Source organism: Triturus cristatus, chromosome 9, assembly GCF_964204655.1.
Source record: "Triturus cristatus chromosome 9, aTriCri1.1, whole genome shotgun sequence".
Lineage (NCBI taxonomy): Eukaryota > Metazoa > Chordata > Amphibia > Caudata > Salamandridae > Triturus > Triturus cristatus.
This window is the reverse complement of record NC_140592.1, coordinates 696,203,381-696,218,859: the sequence shown is the minus strand read 5'-3', so window position 1 is coordinate 696,218,859 and position 15,479 is coordinate 696,203,381. Positions and strand designations below refer to the sequence as shown.

At 45.9% G+C, this 15,479-nt stretch overlaps 1 protein-coding gene across 2 annotated transcripts in view; it reads right to left on the bottom strand.

Annotated features, from left to right (window-relative positions):
- Positions 1–15,479, bottom strand: part of LOC146798524 (sodium/calcium exchanger 1-like) — a 498,783-nt gene that overhangs the window by 113,753 nt on the left and 369,551 nt on the right. For both annotated transcript variants that reach the window (XM_085625814.1, XM_085625815.1), the window contains exons 3-5: positions 6,984–7,090; positions 2,170–2,291; positions 733–832 (exon numbers count right to left, since the gene is read on the bottom strand). In XM_085625814.1, the coding sequence (XP_085481940.1) occupies positions 733–832; positions 2,170–2,291; positions 6,984–7,090 (329 nt within the window). The remainder of the gene's footprint in view (positions 1–732; positions 833–2,169; positions 2,292–6,983; positions 7,091–15,479) is intronic.

The following is a 15,479-nucleotide window of genomic DNA, read 5'->3' as shown; positions in this document are numbered from 1 at the left end:
CGGCCAGCCCACAGGAGCCTGTAATTTATTTATGGGCAAAAATGATTTTTTTGGCGGGACTGAGCATTATCGATCCGCCGTGCTTGAGCGATTTAAGTGATCATCCAGTATTTATGGGATTAGCAAATGCAGTCCTGCTAATGATGACCTGCTGGTGGTTTTGATGAATTTTGAAAAGGGTATTCTTTTTTTAGTACTGATTTGCATGGACTTGCTCGTTTTGCTTTATAATGGATGTTAAGGAGCAGCGAACGGTTGGCGGACTGCAAGGGCGATAGGGACTTCGATGGATGGTGCAGAAATTGAGGCCGGATATGTCTGAAGATAGGCCTGTCGGGATATTAGAGGGGGTACTACCCTCACAATACTCTGTAACTTCTGGATGATTCCCTTTTAGTGGGGTCCTCCTCAGATTCTCCTACATATAAGTTTCTGATTAAAGGAACAGTTGTAGGGTTGCGATTGCCACCAAAGTACTCAGGTGAGACCTCTGGACACAAGAAACAGGAGTGGAATTTCAATTATTAAGTCTGCAGTCCAAACTGAATGTCACTAAGTTCCCAGTGTGCCTTACCATGTCTCCACCGTAGGTCCTAGCAGGTCTCGATGAATGCCTGAAGGAGCCCTGGAGAACTCTCAAGGGTGAATGAGGCTGTCCAGTCACCACAAAAGTTTCAGATCCACCTTCCCACTTTCCTCAATCCCTTCCCACTCTCCTGCTGCGTGACTTACCGGCACTGACGGTCACCGCGCTGACAAACTGCTCCCTCCAGCTACTGCTGCCCACCACGAGCGCCAGGTTAGTCTTCTTGATCAGCTTGTCCACGGTGCTCTGGTGGGAGAAGCAGAAACATGGACATGAACAACTAAAACATGCCTTGGAAAACCAAGACTACAGAAGCCTGCCTTGTGTACGTACTAGACAAGCTCCACTAAAGAGCGTGAGGCGTGAGAAGAGGTGAACGATCAAGACTGCATGAAAGTAAGCAAGGGGAGGAATTAGAAAATCCCATTGTGGTGTACGAGGGTGTGTGAGGTGGCCCAACGTATTGCAGTACGTTATTTTGGAATATGTAAGAGTATGGAGTATGCATGTCCAAGGTTGTGGAGGATAACTGAGACCTTAATGAAATGCCTATGCCTACTTTTGTTTGACAGACAAGGGATTATTCTTATCTCGGCCTGCCATTTTTAACTCAAGGTTTGTTTGGAAACCTTACCCATGTACCTTATAAAGAGATGCAGAAATACTTCATTACGGTCCTTTGAAATGTACAGTTGGTAAGAGAAGGGGTGTCTCTATTGCTTTTGGGAGATACCATCTTTGCTAAATGCTGATGGTAAGTCTCACTCATGGGAGAGCGGTAAAAGGGGTGGGTGTTCTGAGAAGTCATGCAGCGAGGCAAAATGCAGATGTTCATTGAACTGAGCAAGTGCAAATGACAGGCTCGCGGAGGCGGATTCACCAAAATGCCAGTAGAGGATTGAGATCAAAGACCCTTTAAGCCACGATGACATCACTGTATTGACCCTTCCTCGTTCTACCATTGGTTCCGACGAAAATCTGCTGTGGGTTGCTTACTGACTATGGGTGGGGCAACGGGTAGAAACCACTGGATGTAATCAGGACTGGCCTTGAGACCAGGGATGGCAAGGGCAGTGCCAGGGGTGACTGGTAGCAGCTGCTAGCCATGGCCACCATTAGCCGAGGCTCACGGTCTGCGGGAATGGTAGCTAAATGGATGAATTGACAGTTCAACCAAGCAGCAAGGAGGCTGTATAAAGTCTTTGAACTATTTTCAGATCTCTTACATAGAATATCGGTGAGGATCCACCCCTTGATCAATAAACGTTACCTTTTGACTTCCTGACTTGTGCTACTGCTCCAGTCTCAAAAGTTGGCATGCGGACCATTTGGCACTGTCTGTCCTGTAACCGCTGTTTGCTCTCACGACCACCCTGTGCCAGTGCGGTAACCCAAAGAACAGAACCTCTCTGCAGAGTGTGGTGAGGGACTCCTGACACTTCCAGATCTCACACATATGTATAGGTCTAGGCCTGGAAGGTGGGTGCCCTGAAGGTTGGGAGGTCCCCTCTCCGCAGGGGCCTGCGTTACTCCCCTGCCCTGTGGTGTTTAAGAACTTTATTTCGCCAGAGGGTGGAACTTACCTTGAACTCATAGGACTCCTCGATCACCACCTCTAGCCTGGTGTGCTCCCCGAGAGTTGGGCACCCCATCCGGGCGATGTCCTCCTCGCACCCCGGAGCTGGCCTGTTTTCGTTAGAGTCACCTGCGGCATGGGAGAGGAGAAGAGAGTGAGGACCTGCCCCAGTTTTGGGGTGGCTTGCTTGTGGTCGCACATTTTATTTTAAGTTCGGACATAGCTTGTTAAACTCCCTCTGTCTCTGCCTCATGTGACTCCATGCTTCCCCTGAGTCAAACATCCGTCCTTCGTTTCTTGTCTCTCCTCACCCAATCTCCCTTCCTTCATCCCTCATCTACAGTGGCCTAGCCTGGGGGTCATGGGCCCTAGTGCAAGCAATGAAACTAGGCCCCCTAGCCGGTACTAAAATACTGCTATAAATGAGGTGCAGCATGCCTAGCACACCCCTGGAAGCCGGTGTCACTGCACTTGCTACACTAATGTAATTTACGTGTCTTCAAGTTCCTCATTTACTCGCCTTTCCTTTTTGCCTCCTTGTTCCCACCCGCTCTTCTTTCATCTTCTTCCTCCATTTAATGCTCTCCCCTCTGTGCGCTACCTCAGTCTTTCTCTTCCCCGGCTTCTGTCTCTCACTCATCCTCATCTCCTCCCTCCCTTCGCTCCTTATTTCTGGTTCCTTTCCTTTTCCCTTGCCCACTTTGCTCGTCCTTGACCTTATCTCCTTTATCTTTCTCAACTTTATTTCCTTCTCCCATTCCGTCACATTTTCCTGCCCTCCTCCCCCATTCTTCACCCCTCTCCTTTTCTTTCAACTCTTTCCTCTCTCTTTTTTATTGTTCCCTTATCCTCTACACCCTCTTTACACCACCCCTTAAAAGTTAACACTGCTTAAGCCCCTGGCATGATGGGGGTATGAAAAAAAAGAAATCAGGACAGGCAGCCTCTGAAATAACATTAGTTGGCGCAGGGCAGACTGGGCCCCCTCCCCCCTCTGGGCCCCGGTGCATTACACTGGCTGCACCAATTGTACCTACGCCCCTGTGCATCTATTTTTCCTGTCCCGTTATATCCTGTCTTCTTCTCCCTTCCTTTTAGCTCACTTCTACATCCACTTCTAATTCTCTATCTTACAGTCTACTTTCCTTTGCTCTTTCTCTCCATTTCTTCTGACCAGGACCGGCTTTTGGCATGGGCAAGCTGGGCCCAGGACCAGGGCGCCAGTCTTCAGAGAGGGGCACAGAGCTGTTTGCATTAAGGTCATGCAAACAGCAGTGCCCAGTGACTTCAGTTTAAGAGTGCTTTCAATCACTTTTTAAGGTGCTGCAGGCAGTGCTTAATTTGAGCCGGTGCTTTCCGGTGCTCAGCACCAGAACCTAATTGGTTTCTGGTGCTCTGCAACGGCACCTAATTGTCAACACCATTCTTAGAACAGTCTACCACATGGTGCTCTGCTCATCTAATTTAGAGATGAGCAGAACAATGGTTGTTCAGGAATACAATATACATTACAATTGCTTTTACCTGCCTCCCCAGCCATTCCTTTAGCAGGTGTTTTTTTTAACACCCATTAGCCCTTTTCCTTGTCCTACCCTTCCACACCCTGCTGCCACACACAAACACCACCCCCAACAAACAACGTGGCACCATTGTGACAGACTCGAGCTGCGAGTGATTCAGGTGAGTTGGGGGAGGTGTGGAGATGTCTGTGTTCAGAGATCAGTCACTGCTGTGATGTTATCAGTCAAGAGCTGACCTCTGAATAAAATCGGACCCGCTGCCGTCTCATCTTATAAAACAACAGGGGCGAGGGTGCCAAATTTCGTTCTGCCCAGGGCGTTATCTTACCAAAGGCCGGCTCAGCTTCTGACCCCTACTCTAGTTCTCTCATTTCATTTATTTATTGCCTTGCCCATCAGCTTTCTAAAGTTCTTCTGTTAGGCTTAATTTGTCAACTGTTCCCACCAAACGCTCTTTCCCTCGTCGCCACAGTCTCCCGCTGCCCTTATTGCTATTTCCCTCCATGTCCCTTGCTCTCTCTTCTTCTATTTTGACATTTTTCTATTTGTGCAGGCCTTTCTCCTTTCTGCTTTTACTCTGCCTCTTTTTGTGATATTTGTGTCTTTCCCTATCTCCTTGCCTTCTTCTCCATCCCTTCTCTTTTCTGCTCTCTCCATGTCACTCTCAGGGGCACAAGGGGCCAGATGTACAGATATCAGGAATACCGATTTCCTAATTGCGATTATCTACCAATCGCAATAGGTCACAAATCGACCTTCCTCATGAATATTACTGAGATAGGTCACAATTTGCAGCCCATTAGGAATCTATGCCATCACAGGGATGGTGGCCTGCTGAGGTCAGCCGACCACCATGTTTGTGATTGCGTCTTAAAAAAGCAATCTTGTTTTTTTTTTAAATGCAGCCTGTTTTCCGTAAAGGAAAACGGGATGCATTTAAAAAGAAAAAAAATGAAACGTTGAAGTTTCTTTTTTTAAGAGTAGGCAATGGTCTATGGGACGACTGCCTGCTCTTAAAAAATATTTTTTCTCCATTATCGAAGTGGTCCAAGAGAACCCCTTCCCATTTGCGAATGGGTTACCACCACTTTGATAATGGTGGTAAAGTATTACTGCTTTGAAACTAGAATTTGGTAGCAAAATAGTGATACATACCATACCAATTCGTCATTTGGTAGGGACACCCAAAGCACGGCCCTTCCAAATTCCAAATTGCAAATGCAAATTGCGATTTAGTAACAAGTTACCAAATCGCTTCTTGCATTTTGTACACCTGAAAAACAAATTTTCTGGTCGCAATTGCCCATTTTGTTGAGACTGCAAAAATGCCCCTGGTTTTTTATCCTCGCCTTCTCTCTCGCCATCTATGTCTCACGCCCTTTCTCCTATATCCACTCCCTTCCTTGCTGTATCCCCCTGCCCCCCCTCCTCTCTCTTTCATGGTCTACCACATCTTCCGCCCTTCCCCCGTCCCCTCTCTCCAGGGGCATTGTGAACCCCCGGCTTTAGCAGATACAGTGGGGGTGGAGTTTTTGATGGGCCTCTTCTGTCTCTGGCTTGGCAGAAAAAGACTCATATTTACATGAAAGAGTTGGTGGGTAAGTGAATGATAGGATGAAAAGATGGCTGGATGCGTGAGTGAAAGGATGGAAGGGTGAGTGAAAGGGTGGATGGAGAGATGGCCAGATCAATGAGTGAAAGGATGGATGGAATGATGGATGAGTGAAAGAATGGATGGAAGAAAGGGTCGATAGATGTCTGAGTGAAAGGATGGATGGGTTGGTGGATGGTTCAGTGAAAGGATGAATTGGTGAGTGCAAGGGTGGATGGGTGAGTGGATGGATGGATGGGTGGATGGGTGAAAGAATGGATGAATGGGAAAGTGGGCAGATGGATGGATGAAAGGGTGGATGGATGGCTGAGTGAAAGGATGGAAAAATTGGGGGATTGATGCATTGATGGGTGGGTGGATGGTTGAGTGAAAGGATAGATGGATGAGTGCACGGGTAGATGGATGGGTGCATGGAAGAGTAGGTGGAAGGGTTGATGAATCAATGGATATGTGCATGGTTGAGTGAAATGATGGATGAGTGAAAGGGTGGATGGATGGATGAGTGAAAGAGTGTATGGATGGATGAGTGAAAGGGAGGATGGATGGAGTAAAAGGGAAGATGGCTGGATGGATGGATGAGTGGAAGGATGGATGGGGTGGATGAGTGAAAGCATAGATGGCTGAGTGAAGGGGTAGATGGAAGGGTGGATGTATGGATGAGTGGATGAATGAATGGGTGGGTGACTGGATGGATGGGTGAAGGATGGATGGCTGAGTGAAATGATCAATGGATTGGGGGATTGATGGGAGGGTGGATGGTTGAGTGAAAAGATAGATGGATGCATGAAAGGGTAGATGGGTGAATTGATAGGCAGGTGGGAGCATAAATGCATGGAAGAGTGGGTGGAAGGGTGGATGGATCAATGGATATACGCATGGTTGAGTGAAACAATGGATGGATGAGGGAAAGGGTGGATGGATGGATGAGTGAAAGAGTGGATGGATGCATGAAAGGGAGGATGGATAGATGATGGAGTGAAAGGGAAGATGGCTGGATGGATGAGTGAAAGGATGGATGGGGTGGGGTGGATGAGTGAAAGCATTGATGGGTGCGTGAAAGTGTAGATGGATGTATGGATGAGTGGATGAATGAATGAATGGAACAGTGTCTGGCTTACTGAAAGGATGGATAGATGAGTGAAAGGGTGGGTGAATGTCTGAATGGGTGGGTGGATGGGTGAGCAAGTGGATGGATGGATGAGTGAAAAGGTGGATGGAGGGATGGAGGACAAAGGACAGATAGAGGGAAGCATGACTTAAAGGATGGGAGGGGGGATGGAAGGATGGCTAGATTGGATGGATAGGTTTGATGAATAGGCTTGGAGATGCTCAGATAGGTCTGGGTACGGATGGACGGACAGAATGGTGAAATACTGAATGATAGATGAAAGAAAGAATGGATGACAGAATGTCAAGGTGAAATGGTGGTTTTCAGTGGGTAGGTGGACATGTGAATGGGTGGATGTTTGGATGGAAGAGACAAGAGAGCTCTTCTGGGGAGGATCGTAATAACACCCTTCACTCGCTTGGTGCCTAAGAGCTGAAGTTCAAAGTGGAGGTTATTTCAATGTTCTGGCTACTCCCATGCCTCTCTCGCTCTGCTGCACGCTCTCTCACTGGCTGGCTCCCTTGCATCTCTCTCCATCTGTTCCTCCCCCCCCCCCTCGCTCTCACGTCAAGCCTCCGTACCTTGCTTCTGGCCTATCTCCAGCAGCACGGGTTCGCCGATCTCGATGAAGAAGTTCTTGTTTTTCTCGTACTCCTCGTCGTCAATGATTTTGATCTCAATTAATTTCCTGCGCACAAGAGAGACAGAAAGGGAAAAAAAGTCTTAAGATCTGATACGTCCATGAATGTCTCCGGTGACTAAGAGCCATCAAACGACCCCAAAGACCCACATATGTGATTACTGAGAAGGCGTAGAGGGCAGATGTCACATCTGCAGCTGAGAGGATGTTGAGGATGTGACAGTCACCTTCAACACTTCCCTGGGGCTTGAATGCTCTACGGTTTATACACAGGATTTTGTGTAGAAGCTGATGTGAATTAAATGGCCCTGGGTGTGTTATGAAGTTATGAATTCTTGAACCTGGAGCACATTCTCAGAAACCCCGCTGAGTGAAGTTCAGGCTACATAAAACAGCAAATAAATAAGGAGCCCTGTCTTCTCCTTTTACTAATTCAATAAGTTGGTTAGCCTTATCTGTCCCCAGCTGACTACAAGACCAAGCCTGTTCGTCCAAGTATATTATTTTATAATCACTCCACTCCTGTTCCTGCGAATTCATCATAACCATTCTCATATAGAGCAAATGATAGTCATAGATCCATTCTGCTGAAGAGCCATGCACCTGGTTAACGGGTTGAAACGCATTGACGCATTGAAAGAGGAATTAACCTCTCACCATCACTGGATCTAGAGAAAAAACTAGCAACTCTCTACATTATTCTGCTATTTTCTCTCTCTGAGAGGCCTCTTTCTTGGACCAAAATTTTCAATACCCAATAAGGCCCTTGGAAACCACTGCAGTGGTCAACATAGATAGGGGTTCCCCTTCTCCCCTGCATCTTAATCAGTGTTGGGTCCATACCATCATCTACCAATGTATATGCAGTAGTCACCAATGTGAAACAAACATACAGTTATAAATCACACAAGTGTATCAGATGTGTTTAGATTTATCATAGTGAAGGAGTGTTTTCACAAATACCAATTATTCACATTTACTCCAACTCGCTTCTATGTTGGCAACACATTAAATGGTTGAAATGCATTGTGGAAACTAATTTTTTATTTAGAAACTCTATGTGATTTTTCCAGCCTAGGTCCCAACTAATTTGTGTTGTTTAAAGAACAATTTGTTGTTGACGTGTTGGTTGGAGAGCTTTTTGTTTGTTTACCTACCTTCACCTGGGGCCAAAGGACCCCTTTTAGCCTTAATCGGGTCTAGCCCCGTATTGGGGGGCAGGTATCCCTGATTTTCACCAGTAATTTTTTTTGTTTCAATTTGTTTATTGAATTTGCAAATTTCAAATTTCAAATATTTTGTTTTTCGCATATTAGGTCATACATCAAAAAATACATTCCGAGGTTCAGCTATAGACATTTCAGGGCTTGAACCCGCTATGTTTCCGCACGATTAATTGTTACAGAGTCACGCCTAACACATTTGCAGTACTGATCTTCACCAGCAATTAGCATTGTTGTGCGTTAGATATTGGCAAAGAGGCTGGGATGTTTTTATACTGGGGCTATAGAGAGTTCTGCACTTGAAGACAAAAAAAAATGCACAGGTAGACTCTTCCCTTTTAAATACTTATTTGGATTCAGTACCGGAAATGAGGGGGTGGGGCGTCCGGATCTGGCAGCTATTACTGAGCTATATCCGGGATCCAGGTCGACGTTAATGAAATGTGCAGACTTGGTCTGAGAGCACTTTGCCAGCACAAAGTCTGCGCACACCTGGGCCCAACACAAATGCCTCATTTAATGGGCAATCAGCAATCGAGGAGATAAAGACTCTTAGCTTGTCACTTTCCAAGTGCTTGAGTTGAAATATGATTTGAAGACAGGTGTATGGTTTTAAAAATTCCCTATGTAAGAGGTAAGTGAGCATTGTATGAATGTCAGATATATTTGCCTTTATGAGTAATGACACTAATAATCATTTCTCTAGCACTGACAAATAAGACACACATTACCATCCAAAGGAACCCTTTTTTAGCAAACTTACATTAAGGAAAGAATAAGAAAAATACACAACTTAGACTATATACTTATACCTTGCAGTTTCATCCAGCTCCTTGATGCCGGTTCAAAACTCGCTGAGCTGTATTACAAAAATTATAACTTGTGGCCTGTAGGTAATACTCTCTGCCGCAAAAGCAACAACCCACTGAGCTGTCCACGTAAAATACACATATGTAACCTGCATGTTATATGTTGTGTTCTGCAGCTGGCAATTTATTAAAACTCTACATTATTATTTTATGATGAGTAAAACTTGTAAATAGACTGGATGGAGATTTCTCCAGAAAGTGTATTAACCACTAGTTATCTTACTATTATTATGCCCTGGAATTTGGTGGGTACACAAAGATCTTTGCAGCAGGTGTCTTAAGATATCTGAAACTGTAATGTATTTGTAACCTACTAAGGAAGATCTGCTATCCATTGTGTCTTTGCTGCTAATTTCTTTGGGCAGAGTTTTAAAAATATATGTGTAAAGAGTCTGTCAGACTCTGCGCCTCATTATTACGCCGCCGCGACTCCAGCCCCTTTCTGCTGTCACCCTTTGATCATAATTTAAATAACACCAGGATCATTTTAAGCCATTTCCAGCAATGGGCATGAAGCAATTTTCAGCTGCTTACTGCTGCTTCTTTTGGTCAAAGTGGTGTAAAACCATAGCAGGCTTTTCTCAATCACAGTTGACTGTAACCTCAAAGCAATCCGGCATTCTACACGGAAGACAGCCATTGCAGCGCGACTGTTTCCATGCATGCCATTACAACTCATGCATTACAACGCAAGCTCCATTACAATACGCAGCCTTTACTAGGCATTTCTTTTACTAAGCATATGCTTTTACCCCGCATGCTATTTACAACGCATTTCGTTTTAAAGGTGTGTATGGTAAAGGCATATGTGTAGTAGTGAGGGCAAATGAGTGGAAACAGCTGCGTTGGTAGGCAATCCACGTTGTTAGAGGAAACGGAGAGACTCTTCAGCTTCCTCACAATGACGTGCACCGCCCCTCAGATGAGCTGCCCGCACTAGGAGAGAGGTAAGGGGGATTGGGCATGGGTCGCGGGGCTACTATTTTAGGGGTTGGGTTAACGAAGGGCTGGGGACAGATGAGCGCAGGGGTAGTGTTTTAGGGTTTAAGGTTGGAGAAGGGCTGGGGAGGAGTTGGGGAGCGCTGGGGTAGTGATTTAGTGTTTAGGGTAGGGAAAGAGTTAGGGGACAGGGGAGGTCATGCAGGGGTAGGTGATGGAGCAAGGGTTTTAGGGTCAATCAATCAATCAGAGGTTTGTAATGCGCGCTACTCACCCGTGATGGTCTCAAGGCGCTAGGGGAGGGGGGACTCCGGATCAGTCGAAAAGCCAGGTCATGAGGTCCTTCCTGAACGCGTGCAGGGTCGGGGAGCGTCTGATATTCACAGGGAGCTCGTTCCAGGTCTTGGCTGTGATGTAGAAGGCTCTCCCGCCTTTTCTGTTTCTGCGGATGCAGGGGACCTCCGCATCTGACCTGGTAAAGGCCAAGGGAAGGGCTGGGGGCCAGGGGTGTGGCGCAAGGATAGGGTTTAGGGCAGGGGAAGGATATTTTTTTGGAACGTTTGGGGGCCGGGGGGGGGGGGGAGTGCACTTGGATAAGAGTTTAGGGTAGGGGTCAGGGAAACATGGCACACATATACCTTTAACATACAAGCTTTTACAACAAAATTTGTTGTAAAGGCATGCGTGGTACAGGCATATTTGTTAAAATAACATGCGTGGTAATGGTTTACGTTGTAATGAGATTCGTTTTGTAACGCATGCGTTACCACAGAATGCGATGTAAGGTCATACATCCATTCTGCACATGCACCCCACAGGCATCACAGGATTTTGGTGGTGACAGAGCAGTCTGCTGTCACTCTGTGCACAGCACTACAAAGGGAGCAGAGCATGAAAGTCAAAGAGACAGGCTACATTTCCGGAAGTTTAGCAGCAACTACCATGTCCTCTGTAGGCTGGGTGGGTGACCCATCTTGCTAGAGGCTGAATTCGAACCATCGACTCTTGAGGGTCACGTCAACTAGCCATCTCACAGCTTGCACGGCCTTGCTCGGACTGAGCATGCTGATGTGTCCAGTACAGTTTGAGCTCTTTGACTGCCCCATCTAACATGCATGGGAACAACCATGACCTATTTGGCAGGCGGGAGAAAAATGGTCTTGAGCAGATGGCCGCCTAATCTGTGGCTCTGCGTGAGGGATGTCACCACACATGCTGGAATAAACGTTCTCCGAGATGTCTGGACCAAGTGGCGTGAGTATGAGACAGGTCCGGAGTGAAAGAAATTATAGCTAACAGCTTTAGGGGTTTTCTCATTCAGAGGATCCCAATGATAATTCAGTACACAGCATGGTGGTGGGTTGGGAAAAGACAAGTACCAAGCTTGATTGTGGATAGCAGGGCTGACCCTAGGATTTCTGGGGAATGGGATAGAAAGGGAATGTGCGAGTTCCCTCAAATTTATATACAACATGACACCACAGGAAATTACATCACAGGAAGAGTGGTGGCTCCTCTGCTAAGATGGAGGAGCGTCGCCCCCCTGCTCTTAGTAGCAGTGCGAAAAAATGAAATGATGATAACATGAAGTTTTCTCATTTTATTTTTCACTGCGGACTCGGAGCCAGGTTAGGGTGGTATGGGGCTGGGCTGGCCAGAGCAGAGAGTTTGCACTGCCTAAGTGTGCATGACGGTTTGGCTGGCACTCATGGGCCGGCCAAACCGTCATGCGCACTGTGCATGTTCCCCACCAGGCTGTAATGCACAGCCTGGGCAAAGAACATACACAGGCTTCCAGTCCCTCTCTGAGTGCTGAACCACGGCGCTCAGACCAATCACACTGCTACTGTAATGCAGCGTTGTGATTGGCTGGGAGAGTCTGGGAGCCTGGGTGCTTCCGCTCTTTGCTGCCAGTGCCAAGAGAAGAGGACGGAGGAGAGGAGCGATGGCGGCGGCCTTCACAGGTATTTTTTCTTTCATCACCCCTGTTCCGAAGCAGCCGCCACTGAAGAGGAAGAGCCATAATTTGTCTATTATTCCTCTGCCATTGTTGAAGAAACTTTGCACGATGCAACTTTCCTGGTGCAGAAATAAATAAATAGCAACCTTACAGTTCTATTGGGTGGAAATATATTAGTTACATTGGGGGGGGAAAGATTGTCCCAGGTCTCCCCAAATTGTATATATTTACTCCAATGTTAATAGTTTTTACATTTTAGTAAATTGTTAGGTGTGTAAGTATGTGGAATTTATGTACCGCAAATAAAGCTGACAGGCAGCGTAGAGCTGTACACTGTCAAAAGCAAAGACGCAACCAACATGTTTTAGTAGGCGTGGCTGGTTTGCAGCCCATTACTGCATAAAAACAAGGAAACAGTTGAAAATAGCTAGACTTCAATTAAAGGCACCACTTGTGTCACTGTACCATTAAGCAGTGGGATCTAATATGATAAATCTGAGTTCTAAAACATTTACCTTTTTGTTTGAAAGATTATAAAGCACAATCCAGATGCAGGAAAAGGGTGGCAGAGTGCTGTTCAGACAATGCATTATCATTTGGGATTTTGTCTGACAGTGATCAGCATTCTGGGATTATTTTTTAGCCCAAACCTACATTGTTAAACGTGATATGGAGGCTAAAAGGGTTCCGCGGCATGTGCCTTGAGCCATGGCTACAAGATCCATATCAGCCCCTCTGCAGCATTTAAAGGTCAAATACTATTTATTAGTCTGTTCTGAGGTTTCTACAGAATAATTTTCTCTTTGTATATTAGAATGATGCAGATTCAGTTAACAGTTTTGAGATATAAATCATTTGACCTGCATAAAGGGAGATGCATCACGTTGTAAAGCCCTGCGTCACATTATACCTGCTGTGGGCATTCCTACGTGAGAAAGTCTCGTAGAAGTGACACAATGAAATTTACAAGATTTCACTGTGCCACTTCTAGGATGCCACTGCAACAAAACTCTACGCATGCTTGGAGCAGGCGTAAGTAGTGACGCAGTGTATTAGTAATAAGCCTCCCATGCATTGCTGGAGTTGCGTTGTGTTTGCGATACGACTCCAGCAATGCATGAATTTTGCACCGACAGATGCATCAACATTTCTGACGCAACTGTCAATCCTTGTGCCATGGTGTGCTGTGTTGTAAATATGGCACATCCCTGGGACCACTGCCTGCTCTGAAAAAATGTTTGCGCACCCATTCACAAAAGGGAAGGGGCCTGCTCGGGACCCCTTCCTGTTTGCGAATGGTTTGCCACCCACTTGAAAAGGGTGGTAAAATGCAAGTGTTTGCGGTCGCAAAACATTCTTACATAGGGTTCAGACTCGCTAATAGGAAGGGACGCCCTCAGAACGCCCCTTCCTAATAGCGAGTTGCGAACTCTATTTTGCGAGTCGCTATTTAATTAACTACTCGCAAAATAGGGTTAGTACATGGCCCACTGGAGTTTTGCGTGCACAAACGGTTCTAAAACCCTTTTGCGAATGCGAAAATACATCATACATCTGGCCCCTAGATCTTTAACCAAAAACATCTATTTCTTTCTTTTTAGGCTTGTTATTTTAACTACATTATGATGAACCTTAGTGTAAGCGTCTACAAACAAATATAGCACAACATGAAACTTGTTTTATCTCCTGACCTGGGTGCACAAAAAAAAAATCAAAAAGCAAGGGTAACACAGAAGACCACATAAGTTTGAGTACATCAAGAAAGTGGGAAACAGAAAGACCTGATATTGAGCTGGCCGATATACACCATCAACACAACCCATGACACGAGCTTGGTAGAATAAGTCATACTGTGCACAATGTCAATCAGTCATTATAGTAAAAGTATGAATATTGTTTTAGCAAAACACAACTGATTAGTTATTTCTTCACACAAATCAAAACCAAGCAGATCTTTGTTGAAAGGACATGGCTATGTGCAATCTGAAAAGTCACTGTGCAACAAACTGTTGAAGGGATTTTGCACACAGATGGATTGGAACATCATCACTAGTTAGACAGGAAAGTTATGGAAATACATAATTTTTTGAACGTCTTTGAAGTGATCAAAGGCAAACTTGAGTCCCCCTTTCCTGGACCTCGCAGCGCTTGACCAGGCCTGCGCGGTCCAGGGTTGCAAGAGGTCTCCCCTGTGCCTGGTTCCCATGGTCTAGCGATGCGCTACTCAGGTAAGGGCCGCTCTCCTTTGGTCACCAGAGCACAGTGCTTGGAGCCTGTGATAGAAATTAACCCTTGGCAATGAAAAACAGACTCCACCATCAACTACCCTATCACTTGGTTTCCCTTCCCAACATGGCAGCCAACTTTCCATTGTCACTTTCCAGGACACTTTGGTGGCTTGTGCTTTTATCAAGAAGATGTCCATATGGGTATATGCCAAAACGTTCTGAGATTAATGTATGGGTCTTATCCCATAACACCCTAAAATAAATTAGGCCCCTGATGTCTTTAACAGATAAAACATGTTGTATAGTGGGAAGGATATGAGTCTTGAGACAAGCAGTGTGCAGTTGTAGTTCTTCTTCCTGGCCAGATTTGTTTTTCTTGGGCAAATAATGCTCTTGCTAGGCCTGATTCAGGTTATGGGCTGGCTGGACATTATCTGCATGTTACGTTTTTTTGTTAGGCACCTGCTAGTTTAGTACTGTTTCATTCTCACTTTTTACAGTCTTCCTTTTTTAGCACCTCTAAAGATAAACATTTTTTTTTAAGTAGCCTGTGTAGGACACCTCCTGTGCTCCACACCCTCCCTATCGTTGGCCTGTTGGAAGGTACCTCAGACTGTATATTTTACAGACATTGTGCATGTTCTATGTTTACTTGTTTAGTTTTGTGAGTTTCTGTTTTGTTTTTATATGTCAAAAATCTCAATAAAATCTTATTGAAATTAAATAAACAAATGCTGGTGCAGTGGTGTAACAAAATCCCCCGCAGCCCCCGCGGTGCGGAGGAGCCCTGAGCTCCAGGGGCTCCGGCTCAGCACAGTACCCTGGCGTGACAGCTCCTGACTGAGCTCGGACGGGGACCCTCGATATAGTTTGCAGGGGGGCCCCCTCAAGTTTCGTTACGCCAGTACACAGGCGGCTCCAGGCTTCCATGCTTGCCCGTTTGGTATATATCTCTTATGATTAGCCAGGATATCTGCATCATTCCTTTAGTAAGCAAAAAAATGTTGGACATTTGGCATCCTGCAGGAGATTGAGCTGAATGCAGAACAGACATTTAAAACGAGGGACATTCGTGCACCCTGACAACTTACTGCACCGGCCCATAGTGCTTGATCAGGGCTGAGAGGCCCGTGGGAGAAGACCTGCTCCTGGACCTTGCAGTACTGGGCCTTGGTTGTGAGGCCCGTGAGAGACAGGCCAGTGAGTATCAGAGCTGCC